This window comes from Cherax quadricarinatus, chromosome 74, assembly GCF_038502225.1.
Source record: "Cherax quadricarinatus isolate ZL_2023a chromosome 74, ASM3850222v1, whole genome shotgun sequence".
In the NCBI taxonomy this organism is placed as follows: Eukaryota; Metazoa; Arthropoda; class Malacostraca; order Decapoda; family Parastacidae; genus Cherax; species Cherax quadricarinatus.
The window spans coordinates 22040785-22060063 of NC_091365.1; the positions used below are offsets into that span (position 1 = coordinate 22040785).

Here is a 19279-nt window from a genome sequence, read left to right on the forward strand (position 1 = left end):
TGGCCCCGCCTCTTCACTGATCGCTACTAGGTCCTCTCTCTCTCTGCTTCCTGAGGTTTGTCATACCTCGTGTTAAAGCTGTGTATGGTTCCTGCCTCTATCATGTGGGAGTTCGACACGTGGATTAGGTAAAGAAATACTCACGTAGGCTGGTAGTACGTATAATTACAGACAAGGTGAGTAGCGCCCTTACAGCCGTGACCTAGTCTCCTTGCTCTCTCTCGTACAACTGACTGACTGGCCGCCCACAGTACCCATATGTGAGGGGGTCTTTGAATACTGCCAGGTCAGCACATGAGTTCAGACAGTGACTCAGGCAGAGACGGATGGTCGTGAGTCAACTGGCACAGTGGTTACTGGTAACTGGTTACTACTACTGAGACCTCCACTACATCACTTGTTAGGTTATTCCACTTCCTTACGGATCTGTGACTGAAGAAGTACTTCCTAACATCCCTGTGACTCTTCTGAGTCTTCAGCTTCCAATTGTGACCCCTTGTTTCTGTGTCCCCTCTCTGGAAAATCCTGTCTCTGTCCACGCAGTATTTTGTATGTTGTTATCTTGTCTCCCCTGACCCTCCTGTCCTCCAGTGTCGTCAGTCCAATTTCCCTTAACCTTTCTTCATAGGACATTCTCCTGAGCTCCAGAACTAGCCTTGTTGCAAGCCTTTGTACTTTCTCTAATTTCTTGACGTGATTGACCAGGTTGTGGGTTCCAAACAGGTGCTGCATACTCCAGTATGGGCCTGACGTTCACAGTGTACAATGTCTTGAACAATTCCTTACTAAGGTATCGGAACGCTATTCTCAAGTTTGCCAGGCGCCCGTATGCTGCAGCCGTTGTCTGGTTGATGTGTACTTCTGGCGACGTGCTGGGTGTTATGATCACCCCAAGATCTTTCTCCTTGAGTGAGGTTTGCTGCCTTTGTCCACCTAGCCTATACTCTGTCTGCGGTCTTCTTTGCCCTTCCCCAATCTTCATGACTTTGCATTTGGGAGGGTTGAAATCAAGAAGCCAGTTGCTGGACCACGTGTCCAGCCTGTCCAGGTCTCTTTGAAGTCCTGCCTGATCCTCATCCAATTTATTCCTACTCATTAGCTTCACATCATCTGTGAACAGAGACATTTCAAAGTCTATCCCTTCCACCATGTCATTCACATATATCAAAAATGGCACTGGTCCTAGGACTGACCCCTGTGGTACCCCACTCGTCACAGGAGCCCACTGTGATACCTCATCACGTACCATGACCCGTTGTTGCCTCCCTGTGAGGTATTCTCTGATCCATTGCAATGCCCTTCCTGTTATACGTGCATGATCCTCCAGCTTCTGCACTAACCTCCTGTGATGAACTGTGTCGAAGGCCTTCCTGCAGTCCAAAAAAAATGCTATCAACCCACCCGTCTGTGCTGTCTTCTCGGAGGCATTCCTGTCTCTACTGCAAATACTTCCTTAAATCTCATGTTGAGCTCCTCGCATACCCCGTGATCGTTACTTGTGAGTTCCCCACCTTCTTTCCACAGCCTGATCACCTGGCCTTTGACTGTTGTCTTCCTCCTGATGTGGCTGTACAGCAGTTTCGGGTCTGACTTGACTTTCGATGCTATGTCATTTTCATACTGTTGCTAGCCTCCCTCCTTACCTGTGCATACTCGTTCCTGGCTCATCGGCTAATCTCCTAATTTTCCTGTGTTCTTCACCTTCTGTACTTTTTCCATTCTCTATTGAACTTGGTTTTTGCCTCCTTACACCGACAGGTAAACCAGGGGCTCGTTCTGGTCTTCCCATTATTTCTGTTGCCCTTGGAAACAAACCTTTCCTCTGCCTCCTTGCATTTTGTTGTTACGTATTCCATCATTTCATTTACCGACTTTCCTACCAGTTCTCTGTCCCACTGAACCTTTTGCAGGAAGTTCCTCTAACCTATGTAGTCCCAGCGTTCATAGTCTGGCTTTTTCCATTCATCTCCTGTTACCCTCTCCACTTGTAGCTCTACCATGTATTCAAAGCACAGAACCACGTGGTCACTAGCTCCTAGGGGTCTCTCATATGTGATGTCCTCAATATCTGAACTGCTCAGGGTGAACACAAGGTCCAGTCTTGCTGGTTCATCCTCCCCTCTCTCTCGGGTAGTATCCTTAACATGTTGATGCATGAGGTTTTCAGTACCACATCCATCATCTTCGCTCTTCATGTTTCGGGACCCCCGTGTGGTTTCAGGTTTTCCCAATCGATCACCCTGTGATTGAAATCGCCCATAACCAGTAACTTTGCTCTGCTCAAGTGAGTTCTTCTTGCCACCTCAACCAGTGCGTCCAACATTGCTCTGTTACTCTCTTCATATTCCTCTCTTGGCCACCTGCAGTTCTGTGGTGGATTATACATCACTGCAATGACTACCTTGTGCTCCCCAGACTGAAGTGCACCTACTATGTAGTCTCTTCCTCCAATCTCGTCCATGTCTCCCATTCCCTCAAATTTCCTTCGGTGTTTTACGAGCAGTTCAACCCCTCCTCCCTCTCTGCTCCTTCTGTCCTTCCTCAGGATCTGATATCCTGGTGGGAAGATTGCATCTGTTATTGTCTCAGTGAGTTTTGTTTCTGTCAACTTCTGTTCCAAAACTGTGGTCCTGGGAGGATATTGGGATGGGGAGAGCAGGAGCCCTGGCGGGGGCCTATGGGGGGTTGTGGTGGGGGTAGAGTTCCCATAGGGGGTTACTGTACGGTTGGGGTTTGTGGTGTGGGGGTGGGGACAGAGGGATCAGTGTGTGATTGTTGGCTTTGATAGTTCGGTTGTTTAGGGGTTGCCGTGTGTGTACTCACCTATTTGTACTCACCTATTTGTGGTTGCAGGGGTCGAGTCCTAGCTCCTGGCCCCGCCTCTTCAACGGTTGCTACTAGGCCCTCTCTCTCCCCGCTCCATGAGCTTTATCAAACCTCGTCTTAAAACTGTGTATGGTTCCTGCCTCCACTACGTCATTTTCTAGGCTATTCCACTGCCTTACAACTCTATGACTGAAGAAATACTTCCTACTATCTCTCTGACTCATTTCTGTCTTCAACTTCTAATTGTGGCCTCTTGTTTCTGTGTCCCCTCCCTGGAACATCCTGTCTTTGTCCACCTTGTCTATTCCACGCAGTATTTTATATGTCGTTATCATGTCTCCCCTGACCCTCCTGTCCTCCAGTGAGGTCAGGCCGATTTCCCTTAATCTTTCTTCATAGGACATTCCCCTTAGCTCTGGAACTAACCTTGTCGTAAACCTTTGTACTTTCTCTAGTTTCCTGACGTGCTTTATCAAGTGCGGGTTCCAAACAGGTGCTGCATACTCCAGTATGGGCCTGACATACACGGTGTACAGTGTCTTGAATGATTCCTTACTAAGGTATCGGAATGCTGTTCTCAGGTTTGCCAGGCGCCCATATGCTGCAGCAGTTATCTGATTGATGTGTGCTTCCGGAGACATGCTCGGTGTTATACTCACCCCAAGATCTTTCTCCTTGAGTGAGGTTTGCAGTCTTTGGCCACCTAGCCTATACTCTGTCTGTGGTCTTCTGTGCCCCTCCCCCATCTTCATGACTTTGCATTTGGCAGGATTAAATTCGAGAAGCCATTTGCTGGACCAGGTGTCCAGTCTGTCCAGGTCTCTTTGAAGTCCTGCCTGGTCCTCATCAGATTTAATTCTCCTCATTAACTTCACATCATCTGCAAACAGGGACACTTCTGAGTCTAACCCTTCCGTCATGTCGTTCACATATACCAAAAATAGCACTGGTCCTAGGACCGACCCCTGTGGGACCCCGCTCGTCACAGGTGCCCACTGTGATACATCATTACGTACCATGACTCGTTGTTGCCTCCCTGTCAGGTATTCTCTGATCCATTGCAGTGCCCTTCCTGTTATATGCGCCTGATGCTCTAACTTCTGCACTAATCTCTTGTGAGGAACTGTGTCAAAGGCCTTCTTGCAGTTCAAGAAGATGCAATCAACCCACCCCTCTCTCTCTTGTCTTACTTCTGTTATTTTATCATAAAACTCCAGAAGGTTTGTGACACAGGATTTGCCTTCCGTGAATCCGTGCTGGTTGGCATTTATACTCCTGTTCCGTTCCAGGTGCTCCACCACTCTCCTCCTGATAATCTTCTCCATAATTTTGCATACTATACACGTCAATGACACAGGTCTATAGTTTAGTGCCTCTTTTCTGTCTCCTTTTTTAAAAATGGGAACTACATTTGCCGTCTTCCATACCTCAGGTAGTTGCCCAGTTTCCAGGGATGTGTTGAAGATTGTGGTAAGTGGCACGCACAACATATCTGCTCCCTCTCTAAGGACCCACGGGGAGATGTTGTCTGGTCCCATTGCCTTTGAGGTATCGATGTCCCTTAGCAGTTTCTTCACCTCCTCCTCATCTGTATGTATGTCGTCCAACACTTGTTGGTGTATTCCTTGCTGGTGTCCCCATCTGGTCTGTCCCCCCAGAGTCCTTCCTGTCTCTACTGTAAATACTTCCTTAAATCTCGTGTTGAGCTCCTCACATACCTCTTGATCGTTTCTTGTGAGTTCTCCACCTTCCTTCCTCAGCCTTATCACCTGGTCCTTGACTGTTGTCTTCCTCCTAATGTGGCTATACAGCAGTTTCGGGTCAGATTTGACTTTCGATGCTATGTCGTTTTCATACTGTCGCTGGGCCTCCCTCCTTATCTGTGCATACTCGTTTCTGGCTCTTCTACTAATCTCCTTGTTTTCCTGGGTCCTATGCCTCCTGTACCTTTTCCATTCTCTGTTGCACTTAGTTTTTGCCTCCCAACACCTTCGGGTAAACCAAGGACTCGTTTTGGTCTTCCTATTATTTCCGTTTCCCTTGGGAACAAAACTTTCCTCTGCCTCCTTGCACTTTGTTGCCACATATTCCATCATCTCGTTTACTGATTTTCCTACCATTTCTCTGTCCCACTGAACCTCCTGCAGGAAGTTTCTCATACCTGTGTAGTCCCCCCTTTTATAGTTTGGCCTGTCCCCTTCAGTTCCTGTTACCTTCTCCACTTGTAACTCTACTATATAGTCAAAACTCAGAACCACATGATCGCTAGCTCCAAGGGGCCTCTCATAAGTGATGTCCTCAATGTCTGAACTGCTCAGGGTGAACACAAGATCCAGTCTTGCTGGCTCATCCTCCCCTCTCTCTCTGGTTGTGTCCCTGACATGTTGATGCATGAGGTTTTCAAGTACCACATCCATCATCTTGGCTCTCCATGTTTCGGGACCCCCATGTGGCTCCAGGTTTTCCCAGTCGATCTCCCTGTGGTTGAAATCGCCCATTACCAGTAACTTTGCTCTGCTCGAGTGAGCTCTTCTTGCCACCTCAGCCAGTGTGTCCACCATCACCCTGTTGTTTTCTTCGTACTCCTCTCTTGGCCTCCTGCAGTTCTGTGGTGGGTTATACATCACTCCAATGACTACTTTATGTTCTCCGGACTGAATTGTACCTACAATGTAGTCTCTTTCTCCAATCATGTCCATGCCTTCCATTTCCTCAAATCCCCATCGGTGTTTTATGAGCAGTGCAACCCCTCCTCCCCTCTACTCCTTCTATCTTTCCTCAGGATCTGATATCCTGTTGGGAAGATTGTGTCTGTTATTGTCTCAGCGAGTTTTGTTTCTGTGACTGCTATGATGTCTGGGGATTTTTCACTGATTCTTTCATTCCACTCCTCATGTTTATTCATTATTCCATCCGCGTTTGTGTACCAAACCTTTAGTTTCTTTTCTATCATTGTGGTCATGCAAGAATATTGGGGTTGGGGGAGCGAGAGCCTTGGTGGGGGCCTATATGGGGCTGTGGTGTAGGTGGGGTTTGTGTTGATGGGGGTGGGGTCAGAATGCCCATAAGGGACAGCTGTTGGGGTGAGGTTTGTGATATGGGGATTGGTGGCAGAGGGAACAGTGAGTGGGTTGTAGTATAGGTTGCTCAGTTGCGTTGGGAATGTCGCGGGTGGAGTCTTTTGGTGGGAGATTCTGTGTGTGTGTGTGTGTGTGTGTGTGTGTGTGTGTGTGTGTGTGTGTGTGTGTGTGTGTGTGTGTGTGTGTGTGTGTGTGTGTGTGTGTGTGTGTGTGTGTGTGCGTGTGTGTGTGTGTACTCACCTAATTGTGGTTTCATGGGTCGAGACTCAGCTCCTGGCCGCGCCTCTTCACTGATCGCCACTAGGTCCTCTCCCTCTCTGCTTCCAGAGCTTTGTCATACCTCTTCTTAAAACTATGTATGGTTCCTGCCTCCACTACTTCACTTGCTAGGCTATTCCACTTCCTGACGACTCTATGAAAGAAGAAATACTGCCTAACGTCCCTGTGACTCGTCTGAGTCTTCAGTTTCCAGTTGTGACTCCTTGTTTCTGTGTCCCCTCTCTGGAACATCCTATCTCTGTCCACCTTGTCTATTCCCCGCAGTATCTTGTATGTCGTTATCATGTCTCCCCTAACCCTTCTGTCCTCCAGTGTCGTTAGTCCGATTTCCCTCAACTTTTCCTCGTACGACATTCCCCTTAGCTCTGGGACTAGCCTTGTTGCAAACCTTTGTACTTTCTCTAACTTCTTGACGTGCTTGACCAGGTGTGGGTTCCAGACTGGTTCTGCATACTCCAGTATGGGCCTAACATACACAGTGTACAGTGTCTTGAACGATTAATTATTAAGGTATCGGAACGCTATTCTCAGGTTTGCCAGGCGCCCGTGTACTCACCTAATTGTACTCAACTAATTGTGGTTGCAGGGGTCGAGACTCAGCTCCTGGCCCCGCCTCTTCTCTGATCGCTACTGGGTCCTCTCTCTCTCTGCTTCCTGAGCTTTGTCATACCTCTTCTTAAAACTATGTATGGACCCTGCCTCCACTACTTCACTTGCTAGGCTATTCCACTTGCTGACAACTCTAAGACTGACGAAATACTTCCTAACGTCCCTGTGACTCGTCTGAGTCTTCAGTTTCCAGTTGTGACCCCTTGTTTCTGTGTCCCCTCTCTGGAACATCCTATCTCTGTCCACCTTGTCTATTCCCCGCAGTATCTTGTATGTCGTTATCATGTCTTCCCTGACCCTTCTGTCCTCCAGTTTCGTCAGTCCGATTTCCCTTAACCTTTCCTCGTACCACATTCCCTTGAGCTCTGGGACTAGCCTTGTTGCAAACCTTTGTACTTTCTCTAACTTCTTGACGTGCTTGACCAGGTGTGGGTTCCAGACTGGTGCTGCATGCTCCAGTATGGGCCTAACATACACAGTGTACAGTGTCTAGAACGATTCCTTATTAAGGTATCGGAACGCTATTCTCAGGTTTGCCAGGCGCCCGTATGCTGCAGCAGTTATTTGGTTGATGTGTGCCTCCGGTGATGTGCTCGGTGTTATGGTCACCCCAAGGTCTTTCTCCCTGAATGAGGTCTGCAGTCTTTGTCCACCTAGCCTATACTCTGTCTGCGGTCTTCTTTGCCCCTCCCCAATCTTCATGACTTTGCATTTGGCTGGATTGAATTCGAGAAGCCAGTTACTGGACCACATGTCCAGCCTGTCCAGCTGGTTTTCATTTATAATCTTGTTCCTTTCCAGGTGTTCGACCACTCTCCTCCTGATAATCTTCTCCATGACTTTGCTCACAATACATGTCAGAGACACAGGTCTGTAGTTTAGTGCCTCGTTTCTGTTTCCTTTCTTAAATATGGGGACTACATTAGCTGTCTTCCATTTCTCAGGTAGTTGCCCAGTTTCAAGGGATGTGTTGAAGATTGTGGTTAGAGGCACGCACAGCATCTCTGCTCCTTCTCTAAGGACCCATGGGGAGATGTTGTCCGGTCCCATCGCCTTTGAGGTGTCAAGGTCCCTTAAGAGCTTCTTCACCTCCTCCTCAGTTGTTCGTATGTCATCCAACACTTGTTGGTATATTCCCTCTTGATGTTCCCTTCTGTGCTGTCTTCCCACAGCCCTTCCTGTCTCTACTGTAAAAACTTCCTTAAATCTCCTGTTCAGCTCCTCACATACCTCCTGATCATTTCTTGTGAGTTCTCCACCTTCTGTCCTTAATCTGATGACCTGGTCTTTGACTGTTGTCTTCCTCCTGATGTGGCTATACAACAGTTTCGGGTCAGTCTTGATTCTCGATGCTATGTCATTTTCATACTGTCGCTGGGCCTCCCTCCTTACCTGTGCATACTCATTCCTGGCTCTGCGACTGATCTCCCTATTTTCGTGTGTTCTCTGCCTTCTGTACTTTTTCCATTCTCTATTGCACTTTGTTTTTGCCTCCTTACTCCGTCGGGTAAACCAGGGGCTCGTTCCGGTCTTCCCGTTGTTACTGTTGCCCTTGGGAATAAACTTTTCCACTGCCTCCTTGCATTTTGTTGTTACATATTCCATCATTTCATTTACTGGCTTTCCTGCCAGTTCTCTGTCCCACTGGACCTCCCGCAGGAAGTTCTTGAACCCTATGTAGTCCCCTCTTTTATAGTCAGGCTTTTCCCATTCAACTCCTGTTATTATCTCCACTTGCAGCTCTACTATGCATTCAAAGCACAGAACCACGTGGTCGCTAGCTCCTAGGGGACTCTCATACTTGATGTCCTCAATGTCTGAGCTGCCCAGGGTGAACACAAGGTCCAATCTTGCTGGTTCATCCTCCCCTCTCACTCTGGTAGTGTCCTTAACATGTTGGTGCATGAGGTTTTCCAGCACCACGTCCAACTTCCTGGCTCTCCATGTTTCGGGACCCCCATGTGGCTCCAGGTTTTCCCAGTCGATCTCCCTGTGGTTGAAATCCCCCATAACCAGCAACTTTGCTCTGTTGGAATGAGCTCTTCTTGCCACCTCAGCAAGTGTGTCCACCATTGCTCTGTTGCTCTCTTCATATTCCTCTCTTGGCCTCCTGCAGTTCTGTGGTGGATTATACATCACTGCAATGACCACTTTGTGTTCCCCAGACTGAAGTGTACCTGCTATGTAGTCTTTTTCTCCTGTCTCATCTATGCCTTCCATTTTCTCGAATTTCCATCTGTTTTTTACAAGCAGAGCAACCCCACCTCCCGCCCTGCCCCTTCTATCTTTCCTCATGATCTGGTATCCAGGTGGGAAGATTGCATCTGTTATTGTCTCAGTGAGTTTTGTTTCTGTAACTGCTATGATGTCTGGGGACTTCTCATTGATTCTTTCTTGCCATTCCTCATGTTTATTCGTTAATCTTTCTGCATTTGTGTACCAAACCTTCAACTTTTGTTCTAATATTGTAACTGTGGTGCGGGGGGTGGAAACAGAGGGATCAGTGTGTGATGGTTGGTTTGGATTGTTCAGTTGCCTTGGGGGTGTCGTGGCTGGAGTCCTTCTGCAGGTGTTTCTGGGGGGGGTGCTTATCCTTCCATTTGATCCTGGGTTATTCTGCTCTCCTTTTTCATTTCCTCCCATTTCTCCTTTCGTTTTTGAACTCTCTCTTTCATCATCTTCCTTTCGTCCTGTATTCTGTCTCGATCGAGGTACACACTCCGGAACTCCTGCTTGCCTCTCAGCCGTGCTTTCTCCTGCAGGATCATGGTTCGGGTTGATTCTGCCTTGAAAATTACTTTGAGAGGCCGATTCCTTTTCTTTGTGAACCACCCAATTCTCCGAAAATTTGCCACCTGGGTCATGTCCCCCTCGCCTATCACCTTCATGATATCTTCAATCGCTTTTTTCTCCTCCTGCTTTCTTTCATCGTAAGTTTCCCCTTTAGCTTCGTCTAGCCCATAGACAAACACGGATCTCTCCCTTTCCACCTCCCACTGTGACTCCCATTGCATCCTCTGATGTGTTTTAGTTTCTTCCCGTGGAGTGTTCCTTCCTTCAGTCCCTTTCCTAGTTATGGCCCCTATGCTTCTTGGTTTGTCCTTCCTGCTCACCTGTTCCTGGCCCCCACAGGTATCTGGTAAGGTCCTTGCACATGTCTTAGTTCCTTCAATGTCTTCCAACCTCTCATTCTGTCCTAGTGTGCTCCCTGCCTTTGTTTTGGCCCCATGTGGGTTTGACAGGACCTCTACATACAGTTTAGTTTCCATGCTTCCTTCAGACCTGTTGTCTGTGTTTGATGTAGCCATTGCCGATTCTTCTGTAATATCTTGTCTCTGTGCTGTTTCAGATGTCTCAGCTCCTCTTCTAATCTCTCTATCTTGATTTCTGCTGCTGTGGCCTGTTGCTTCCACCTTCTGCATTCTGCTGCTAACCTCTCTTCCATCTTCCTTTCGAGCTCATCTAGTCTCCTTCCCCAGTCTTCCTCCCTTTTTTTGAGCTCTACCTCCCATTCCTCCCTCCAAGATTCGTCCTAGGAGCCCCTTGTCCTCATCCTGGCTCTAGGTTCCCCTGTTGCTCCACAGAAGGGGGGACGGGTGGTTAGGGGGAGGGGAATAGATGGTTAGGAGGAGAGGGGATGGATGGTTGTGGGGGAGGGGGCGGATGGTTATTGGAGGGGTAGAGATAGTTGGGGGAGGGGGTTAGATAGTTTGAGGGAGAGAGGGGATGGATGGTTATGGGGGATGGGGAGGATGGTTATTGGAGGGAGGGAGGTAGTTGGGGGGGTTAGACGGTATGGGGAGGGGTTAGGTGGTTTGGGGGAGGGGTAGGTTGCTAAGGTGAGGTGGTTAGGGAAGGGGGAGGGGTGGTTAGGGGAGGGGCGGTACGTGTTTGTGTCAAGCCAATAAACTTACGCTTAACACTGACAAAACCTACTATATTATGTTTGGTAGCAGAGCAGGAGATGCACAAATTAACATTAAGATTGACAACACTCTAATTACCGGAAATAATGGGGGAAAATTCCTAGGCTTATACCTTGACGACAACCTGAATTTCAGCTCCCATATCCAGCATATAGCCAAAAAAGTATCCAAAACGGTTGGGATCCTCTCCAAGATACGATACTACGTGCCGCAAAATGCCCTTCTCACACTATACCACTCACTTATTTATCCATACCTCACCTATGCTATTTGTGCTTGGGGATCAACTGCAGCAACACACCTAAAGCCAATAATAACCCAACAAAAAGCTGCAGTAGGAATAATCACTAAATCCCATCCCTGGCAACACACCCCCCCACTCTTCATAGATCTTGACTTGCTCCCAGTTCAGTACATCCACACTTACTACTGTGCAATCTATATCTACAGGGCCTTAAACTCTAATATCAACCTTGACCTAAAACGCTTTCTTGACAGTTGTGACAGAACCCACAGGCATAACACCAGACACAAACATCTCTACGACATTCCCCGTGTCCGACTAAACCTTTACAAAAATTCAATGTATGTCAAAGGCCCTAAAATCTGGAATACCCTACCTGAGAACTCTAGAACTGCAGACACATTCATCACCTTCAAAACTACCATTAGAAAACATCTTATCTCCCTGATACACCCCGTCAACTAACTACACGAATACCACCTGGTGGTTCACACTTACACTCACTCACTCATTTGACCTTAAACGGAAATATTAATCTCAGTCTTAAAATAATGAATCCTGTGATACTCCAATACTGAAACTATGTACTGTGCCAAAACAAAAGCATTCACATTGCTAAACTCACAAACTAGTATTTAGTCACTTAGCCATAATACCAACTTACCTCATAATTTGTAATATTTTACAATTAAGAATAAAACTAAGTATGCCCGAAATGCCTAGCCATGCTAAGCGTTCTAGTGGAACACTCTGTAATCACAATTTTACTACATGTAAACCAAACAATAACCAAATTTCTGTAAACTCAGCATTGTAATCCTTATAGAGAATAAACTTTGAATTTGAATTTGAAAGTGTTTGTGTCAAGTGGTGGAGGGTGTGTGTGGGTGTGTGGGTGTGTGTGTATGTGCGCGTGTGTGTGTGTGTGTGTGTGGTGTGTGTGTGGTGTGTGTGTGTGTGTGTGGTGTGGTGTGTGTGTGTGTGTGTGTGTGTGGTGTGTGTGTGGTGTGTGTGTGTGTGGTGTGTGTGTGGGGTGTGTATGTGTGGTGTGTGTGTGTGTGTGTGTGTGGTGTGTGTGTGGTGTGTGTGTGTCGTGTGTGTGGTGTGTGTGTGGTGTGTGTGTGTGTGTGTGTGTGTGTGTGTGTGTGTGTGTGTGTGTGTGTGTGTGAGTGTGTGTGTGTGTGGTGTGTGTGTGTGTGGTGTGTGTGTGTGTGTGGTGTGTGTGTGTGGTGTGTGTGTGGTGTGTGTGTGTGTGTGTGGTGTGTGTGTGTGTGTGTGCGTGTGTGTGTGTGTGTGTGTGTGTGTACTCACCTATTTGTACTCACCTATTTGTGGTTGCAGGGGTCGAGTCCTAGCTCCTGGCCCCGCCTCTTCACCGGTTGCTACTAGGCCCTCTCTCTCCCCGCTCCATGAGCTTTATCAAACCTCGTCTTAAAACTGTGTATGGTTCCTGCCTCCACTACGTCATTTTCTAGGCTATTCCACTGCCTTACAACTCTATGACTGAAGAAATACTTCCTACTATCTCTCTGACTCATTTGTGTCTTCAACTTCCAATTGTGGCCTCTTGTTTCTGTGTCCCCTCCCTGGAACATCCTGTCTCTGTCCACCTTGTCTATTCCACGCAGTATTTTATATGTCGTTATCATGTCTCCCCTGACCCTCCTGTCCTCCAGTGTCGTCAGGCCGATTTCTCTTAATCTTTCTTCATAGGACATGCCCCTTAGCTCTGGAACTAACCTTGTCGCAAACCTTTGTACTTTCTCTAGTTTCTTGACGTGCTTTATCAAGTACGGGTTCCAAACAGTTGCTGCATACTCCAGTATGGGCCTGACATACACGGTGTACAGTGTCTTGAATGATTCCTTACTAAGGTATCGGAATGCTGTTCTCAGGTTTGCCAGGCACCCATATGCTGCAGCAGTTATCTGATTGATGTGTGCTTCCGGAGACATGCTCGGTGTTATACTCACCCCAAGATCTTTCTCCTTGAGTGAGGTTTGCAGTCTTTGGCCACCTAGCCTATACTCTGTCTGTGGTCTTCTGTGCCCTTCCCCTATATTCATGACTTTGCATTTGTGTGTGTGTGTGTGTGTGTGAGTGTGTGTGTGTGTGTGTGTGTGTGTGAGTGTGTGTGTGTGTGTGTGTGAGTGTGTGTGTGTGTGTTTGTTTGTGTGTGAGTGTGTATGTGTGAGTGTGTGTCTCAGTAGTAGTACCAGTTACCAGTAACCAGTGTACCAGTAGATGACTCACTACCAACCGTCTCTGCGTGAATCACTGACTGTATTCATATTGCTGCTGACCACAGCAGTATTTCAAACACCCCCTCACATATGGGTACTGTGGGCAGTCAGTCTTATGAGAGAGAGCAAGGAGGCAGGTCACCGGCTGTTTGGCGCCTATCAATACTTACCGTTATAATTATACGTACTACCAGCCTACGTGAGTATTTCTTTACCCTATCCACGTGTTCAAACCCCACATGATAAATGGTGGCAGCGGTGGGATTGAACTCTTGGATAGTCAAGGTCCATCTGGCTAACCTTCCAGTAGGTTGTTTGTTCTGGAATAAAGGTATCAGTGGAGCATGGTCTGTCAAGACATGAACAGAGTACTGATAAATAATGTCTCGGAAGTGCTTTAAAGACCATACTATTGCTAAAGCTTCTTGCTCAGTTACTGTAAAATTACGTTCAGCCTTCGTAAGGGCTCGGCTAGCAAATGCAACTGCGTTGTACTTGCCATCAGTCTTCTGAGCTAGGACGGCACCTATGCCAATTGAACTAGCATCAGTTGTCAGATAGAAGGGCTTAGAAAAATCTGGAAATTTCAAAATTGGAGCAGATGTTAGCCTTTCTTTTAGAGTTTGGAATGCTCTTTCTTGACGGAAGGTCCAAACAAAAGGAGCATCTTTCTTAAGCAACTCAGTTAGAGGAGCAGCTATAGAAGAAAAATTGGCAATGAAAGATCTATAAAAACCTGCTAAGCCCACAAAGGATCTTACGGCATCAGCAGTTTTGGGAGTTGGAAAATTTAGTACTGCAGTTACTTTACTTTGGTCAGTCGTAACCCCTCTAGGAGTGACTACGTGACCAAGAAACTTAATTTCTGATCTGAAAAATTGACATTTAGACAGTTTGATCTTTAAATTGGCTTCTTCAAGCTTACCAAATACTACATCAAGTCTTTTCAAGTGTGTATCCACGTCTTTAGACATGACGATTATGTCATATAAGTACACCGTAAGTGCATTACCTATGAGACCTCTAAAGATATTAGTCATGAGCCTTGAGAACGTGATAGGGGAGGATCGTAATCCAAACGCCATACGGAGGAAGTGATAATGACCTGTAGGAGTGGAGGATGCAGTTAGCTCTTGGCTGTCCTCGTGAAGAGGGACTTGCCAAAACCCTTGTAACAAATCCAGGGTTGAAAAGACTTTATCTCCGATGTTACATAAAAGATCACCCAGTACAGGGAGTGGAAAGCGATCTGGAATAGATTTCGCGTTTAACTTCCTAAAGTCAATCACTGGGCGCCAAGTACCATCCTTCTTAGGTACTAGGATCAAGGGTGCATTCCAAGGTGAATTGCTAGGTGCAATAACTCCATCATCAAGCATTTGATTGATCAATTCTTCTGTGACAGCAACTTGTGAATGAGGCATTCTGTACGCAGGTATGTAGATAGGTGTAGTACCAGGTTCAAGTGGAATACGATGGGACAATAAGTTCGTTATACCCATCTTCTCACCTGGTAAGGCAATGGCTTTACGACGTTTGTTCAACAGAGTCAACAAACGCTTGACTTCATCTGGGAAATCAGTGGGAGCTAAGTCTTTCTCCTCAACTGGTGGAACAGATTGATCCAGTGAAGTGGATGAGGTCTCCCCGGCATTATCATGTGGGGTTCGAACACGTGGATAGGGTAAAGAAATAATCACTGCAGTAAAAGTTCAACAAAATAAGGCATAGAAATATCAATAAAAGAAAATTACACTAAGAGTGAATTTGTTCAAAGAAATATGAAAAATATGAATACAAATAAAACAAGGAACAAAACGAGAAGTGTAACACTTACAAGTAGCGGGGCACACAACACTTAATAACGTATTCATTATTTTAGTATATTCTTACAACAAAATCTTGCTGTGACTGATACGACAAAAATTTGCTGGCAAAAATAATGGTACACAGTCTGCGAAAAAATTAGAGGAATGAGACACTGCTGGCATACGAAAAAAAAGGTACACATAGAATTAAATAGATAATTTGGTATACTGGGGTGAATATCACTTCATGAAATACAATGACAATTACTGGAGAATACAATGCTGAAAGAATACAATAAAAAAAATGAATCACTTCACACAGAGTGACTGACTGGTACACTACACACTAATACTTACTACAGACAGAGAGTAGCATAAAAAAAAACACAGATAAAAAAATATAAGATGAGCGATAACACTGAAAAATATTGCAAAAAATAATGAGTCAAAGAAACACTGAGTCTACACTGAAAACACTAGGCTTAGAGTACCCAAGAAATTCACTATAAATGTCTCACACACGCAAATGTCTTTAAATGCAAGAAAAATGTCTCTAAACAGAAAATTATCACTGAAGTCTGGAGTGGTAGACGGGATGACTGGTGATGAGGGTAGGTTGTCGAAGGTTGTCCTGCGTGGTGATGACTGACTCACTGTTGTCGGAAGAAATACACTTTATCATTGAACTCACATAACTGGCTTTATCGTTGGCGCTCAGCTACAATCTCTTGACCAATTATGTGAGCCAAAACAGTATTAGGACCCGGAACAAGGGTGCAAACAGCCACAGGTAGATGAGGTGGGTGGCTGGTGGTCGTGGTGGCGAGTGGTGGTGGGGGCAACAGAACGGCCCTGTGCTCTCTCACTGCCACGCACTTCTCACCACTCACGAAGGTGGCTTGTAAGCCACTCTATGCCACAGGGATGGTGAAGAACACTCTTAGCATCCAACTGGGAGCACAAAGCGATACATGAAACAATACTTCAGAGGAACTTGCGTGGCTTACTTCTCTCTCTCAGCTGGGTTAGAAGCTGGGTTGGCTGACTGGCTTAACCCACGAGAATGGCTGACTGGAAGACGGGTAACGATGCACACAGCATGAAGGAGCAGGTGGATGACAGGAGACAGGCTGGATGGTAGGCTGAGGCAGGCTGACTAGCGTTCACTTCCACAGTCTGGCTTACTGACTGGCTTAATTGAAAAATCCGGGTCAACCCCTCGGCTCTCAGTAGTAGTACCAGTTACCAGTAACCAGTGTACCAGTAGATGACTCACTACCAACCGTCTCTGCGTGAATCACTGACTGTATTCACATTGCTGCTGACCACAGCAGTATTTCAAACACCCCCTCACATATGGGTACTGTGGGCAGTCAGTCTTAAGAGAGAGAGCAAGGAGGCAGGTCACCGGCTGTTTGGCGCCTACCAATACTTACCGTTATAATTATACGTACTACCAGCCTACGTGAGTATTTCTTTACCCTATCCACGTGTTCGAACCCCACATGATATGTGTGTGTGTGTGTGTGTGTGTGTGTGTGTTACATGCTACAGGTGTGTGAGTGTTACATGCTACAGGTGTGTGTTACATGCTTCAGGTATGTGTTACATGCTACAAGTGTGTGTGTGGTACATGCTACAGGTGTGTGTGTTACATGCTACAGGTGTGTGTTACATGCTACAGGTGTTTGTTACATGTTACAGGTGTGTGTGGTACATGCTACAGGTGTGTGTGGTACATGCTTCAGGTGTGTGTGTGTGCTTCATGCTACAGGTGTGTGTGGTACATGCTACAGGTGTGTGTTACATGCTACAGGTGTGTGTTACATGCTACAGGTGTGTGTTACATGCTACAGATGTGTGTTACATGCTACAGGTGTGTGTTACATGCTACAGGTGTGTGTTACATGCTACAGATGTGTGTTACATGCTACAGGTGTGTGTTACAAGCTACAGGTGTGTGTTACATGCTACAGATGTGTGTTACATGCTACAGATGTGTGTTACATGCTACAGGTGTGTGTTACATGCTACAGGTGTGTGTTACATGCTACAGGTGTGTGTTACATGCTACAGGTGTGTGTTACATGCTACAGATGTGTGTTACATGCTACAGGTGTGTGTTACATGCTGCAGGTGTGCGTTACATGCTACAGATGTGTGTTACATGCTACAGGTGTGTGTTACATGCTCCTTGCAACAGCAAACTTGTTAGTTACATTCTGTACTGTGTCATAGCTTCTGCACTTTACAAGTGCCTGTGTCTCTGGGTTCGTAAGTCAGGTTGCTAGGTTGCTAGCTGTTTTCTTCTCATTTCAATGTGTGACACCTCGCAATATCTATTAATATAAAGTAAATCTGTAATTGCTTACCTCTTTTCATACTTAAAATGTTCTTATAACTAATAAGTTGAAACTGAAGGTAGTTATGTGGCATATATTTCAGTTTGTCAGTTGACATGTCAGTTTGGGTGTAATGTTGAGACAACCAGTATCTCTCCCTCCTTCCCTCATTGATCTCTTAAACTACCATATATCTTTCTCTCCCTTTCGTGCTCATTTCCCTGTCTCTCTCTCTTTCACAGGAGCCGTCTCCTTCGACTCCGTGAAACTGGAGTCATCGTCACACTTGTGGTCAGGGTACCCGCACATCCTGACGCCCAGCTTCCAGGACACAGCACACAACATCACTGCTCTGGTGGGAGATTCTGCCTTCCTTCCCTGCACTGTGTCTCACCTGGGTGACCGATCAGTGAGTAACATTCTCTTTATTCCTTCCTCTTCTCTCCTCCTGCCCACTCCTTCACACCTCGTCCTCCCTTACACGGGTACCATTTCTTTTCTTCCTTCCATTTTGTCTCTTCCCTTTCTCTATGTATTTCTTTTTCTCTTTTCTCTCTCCATCTCTTTTTCTCTCCTTTCTCCCGTGCGACCCTTCTCTTCCTCTTCACTTCCTACTTTCACTGCACCAATTCCAATCTCCCCAACTCTTCCATTTCTTTTCTTCTGTGATGCTGGAAGACTGGAAAACAAATTCTCAAGCTAGAGGACTGAATATAATATTCGGATTCATTTTGTCAAGGTAAGGATCTGGGTTAGATTCCCATCGAGGGTAGATACATTGAGGGTGTTTCCTTACACCGGTTGTCTATGTTCCCCATCAGTAAAATGGGTACCTGGGTGTTAGTGGACTGGTGTGGGTCGCATCCTGGGTGTTAGTGGACTGGTGTGCGTCGCATCCTGGGTGTTAGTGGACTGGTGTGGGTCACATCCTGGGTGTTAGTGGACTGGTGTGGGTCACATCCTGGGTGTTAGTGGACTGGTGTGGGTCGCATCCTGGGTGTTAGTGGACTGGTGTGCGTCGCATCCTGGGTGTTAGTGGACTGGTGTGGGTCACATCCTGGGTGTTAGTGGACTGGTGTGGGTCACATCCTGGGTGTTAGTGGACTGGTGTGGGTCGCATCCTGGGACACAACTGACATAATTTGAGGGAAATGCTCAGCATAACAAGCGGCTTTCTCTATAGTAGTATGTCATTAATGTCAGCTATGGTCTGTATACCTTGTACATGTACTTGTAGAAATAAAGATATTATTATTGTCATTATTATTATTATTATTATTATTATTATTATTATTATTATTATTATTATTATTATTATTACTATTAATATTATTATTAAATAACTCTGTATTTGGTATTTAAGGCCTCAGAAGCAAATGTCGATTTCTCACACACGATTTTAAATAAATATTTTTATAGTGTCCTATTAGCGCACGTAAGGTTATATTGTCGTCTATAAGCAAAATTTAACCCCCGAAACTCTCTCCAGGTAAACTCCAGGTAATTTTAGTCCAGCACTAATATATCCAATAATGCATAAAAACTGTGAAAACTTTCGCTGCGGGAACAATGAATGGAAACCCACACAGCACACTGCATAGATAATTTATTTCCAATAATTACATTTTCCTCGCAGTGTCAGTCACACACTTGGAGTTCAAAGATCTAGATTGTTGTTAATTAGGAGAATTGGCTAATACAGTGGACCCCCGGTTAACGATATTTTTTCATTCCAGAAGCATGTTCAGGTGCCAGTACTGACCGAATTTTTTCCCATAAGGAATATTGTGAAGTACGTTAGTCCATTTCAGACCCCCAAACATACACGTACAAACGCACTTACATAAATACACTTACATAATTGGTCGCATTTGGAGGTGATCGTTAAGCGGGGGTCCACTGTATTTGATAGAGTTGTCAGT

At 46.0% G+C, this 19279-nt stretch overlaps 1 protein-coding gene across 1 annotated transcript in view; it reads left to right on the forward strand.

Moving 5' to 3' along the window:
• Nucleotides 1–15610: 15610 nt before the first annotated feature.
• Nucleotides 15611–19279, forward strand: part of LOC128700117 (zwei Ig domain protein zig-8-like) — a 197594-nt gene continuing 193925 nt past the window's right edge. The window contains exons 1-2 of the mRNA XM_070100830.1: nt 15611–15626; nt 17600–17766. Of these exons, the coding sequence (XP_069956931.1) occupies nt 15611–15626; nt 17600–17766 (183 nt within the window). The remainder of the gene's footprint in view (nt 15627–17599; nt 17767–19279) is intronic.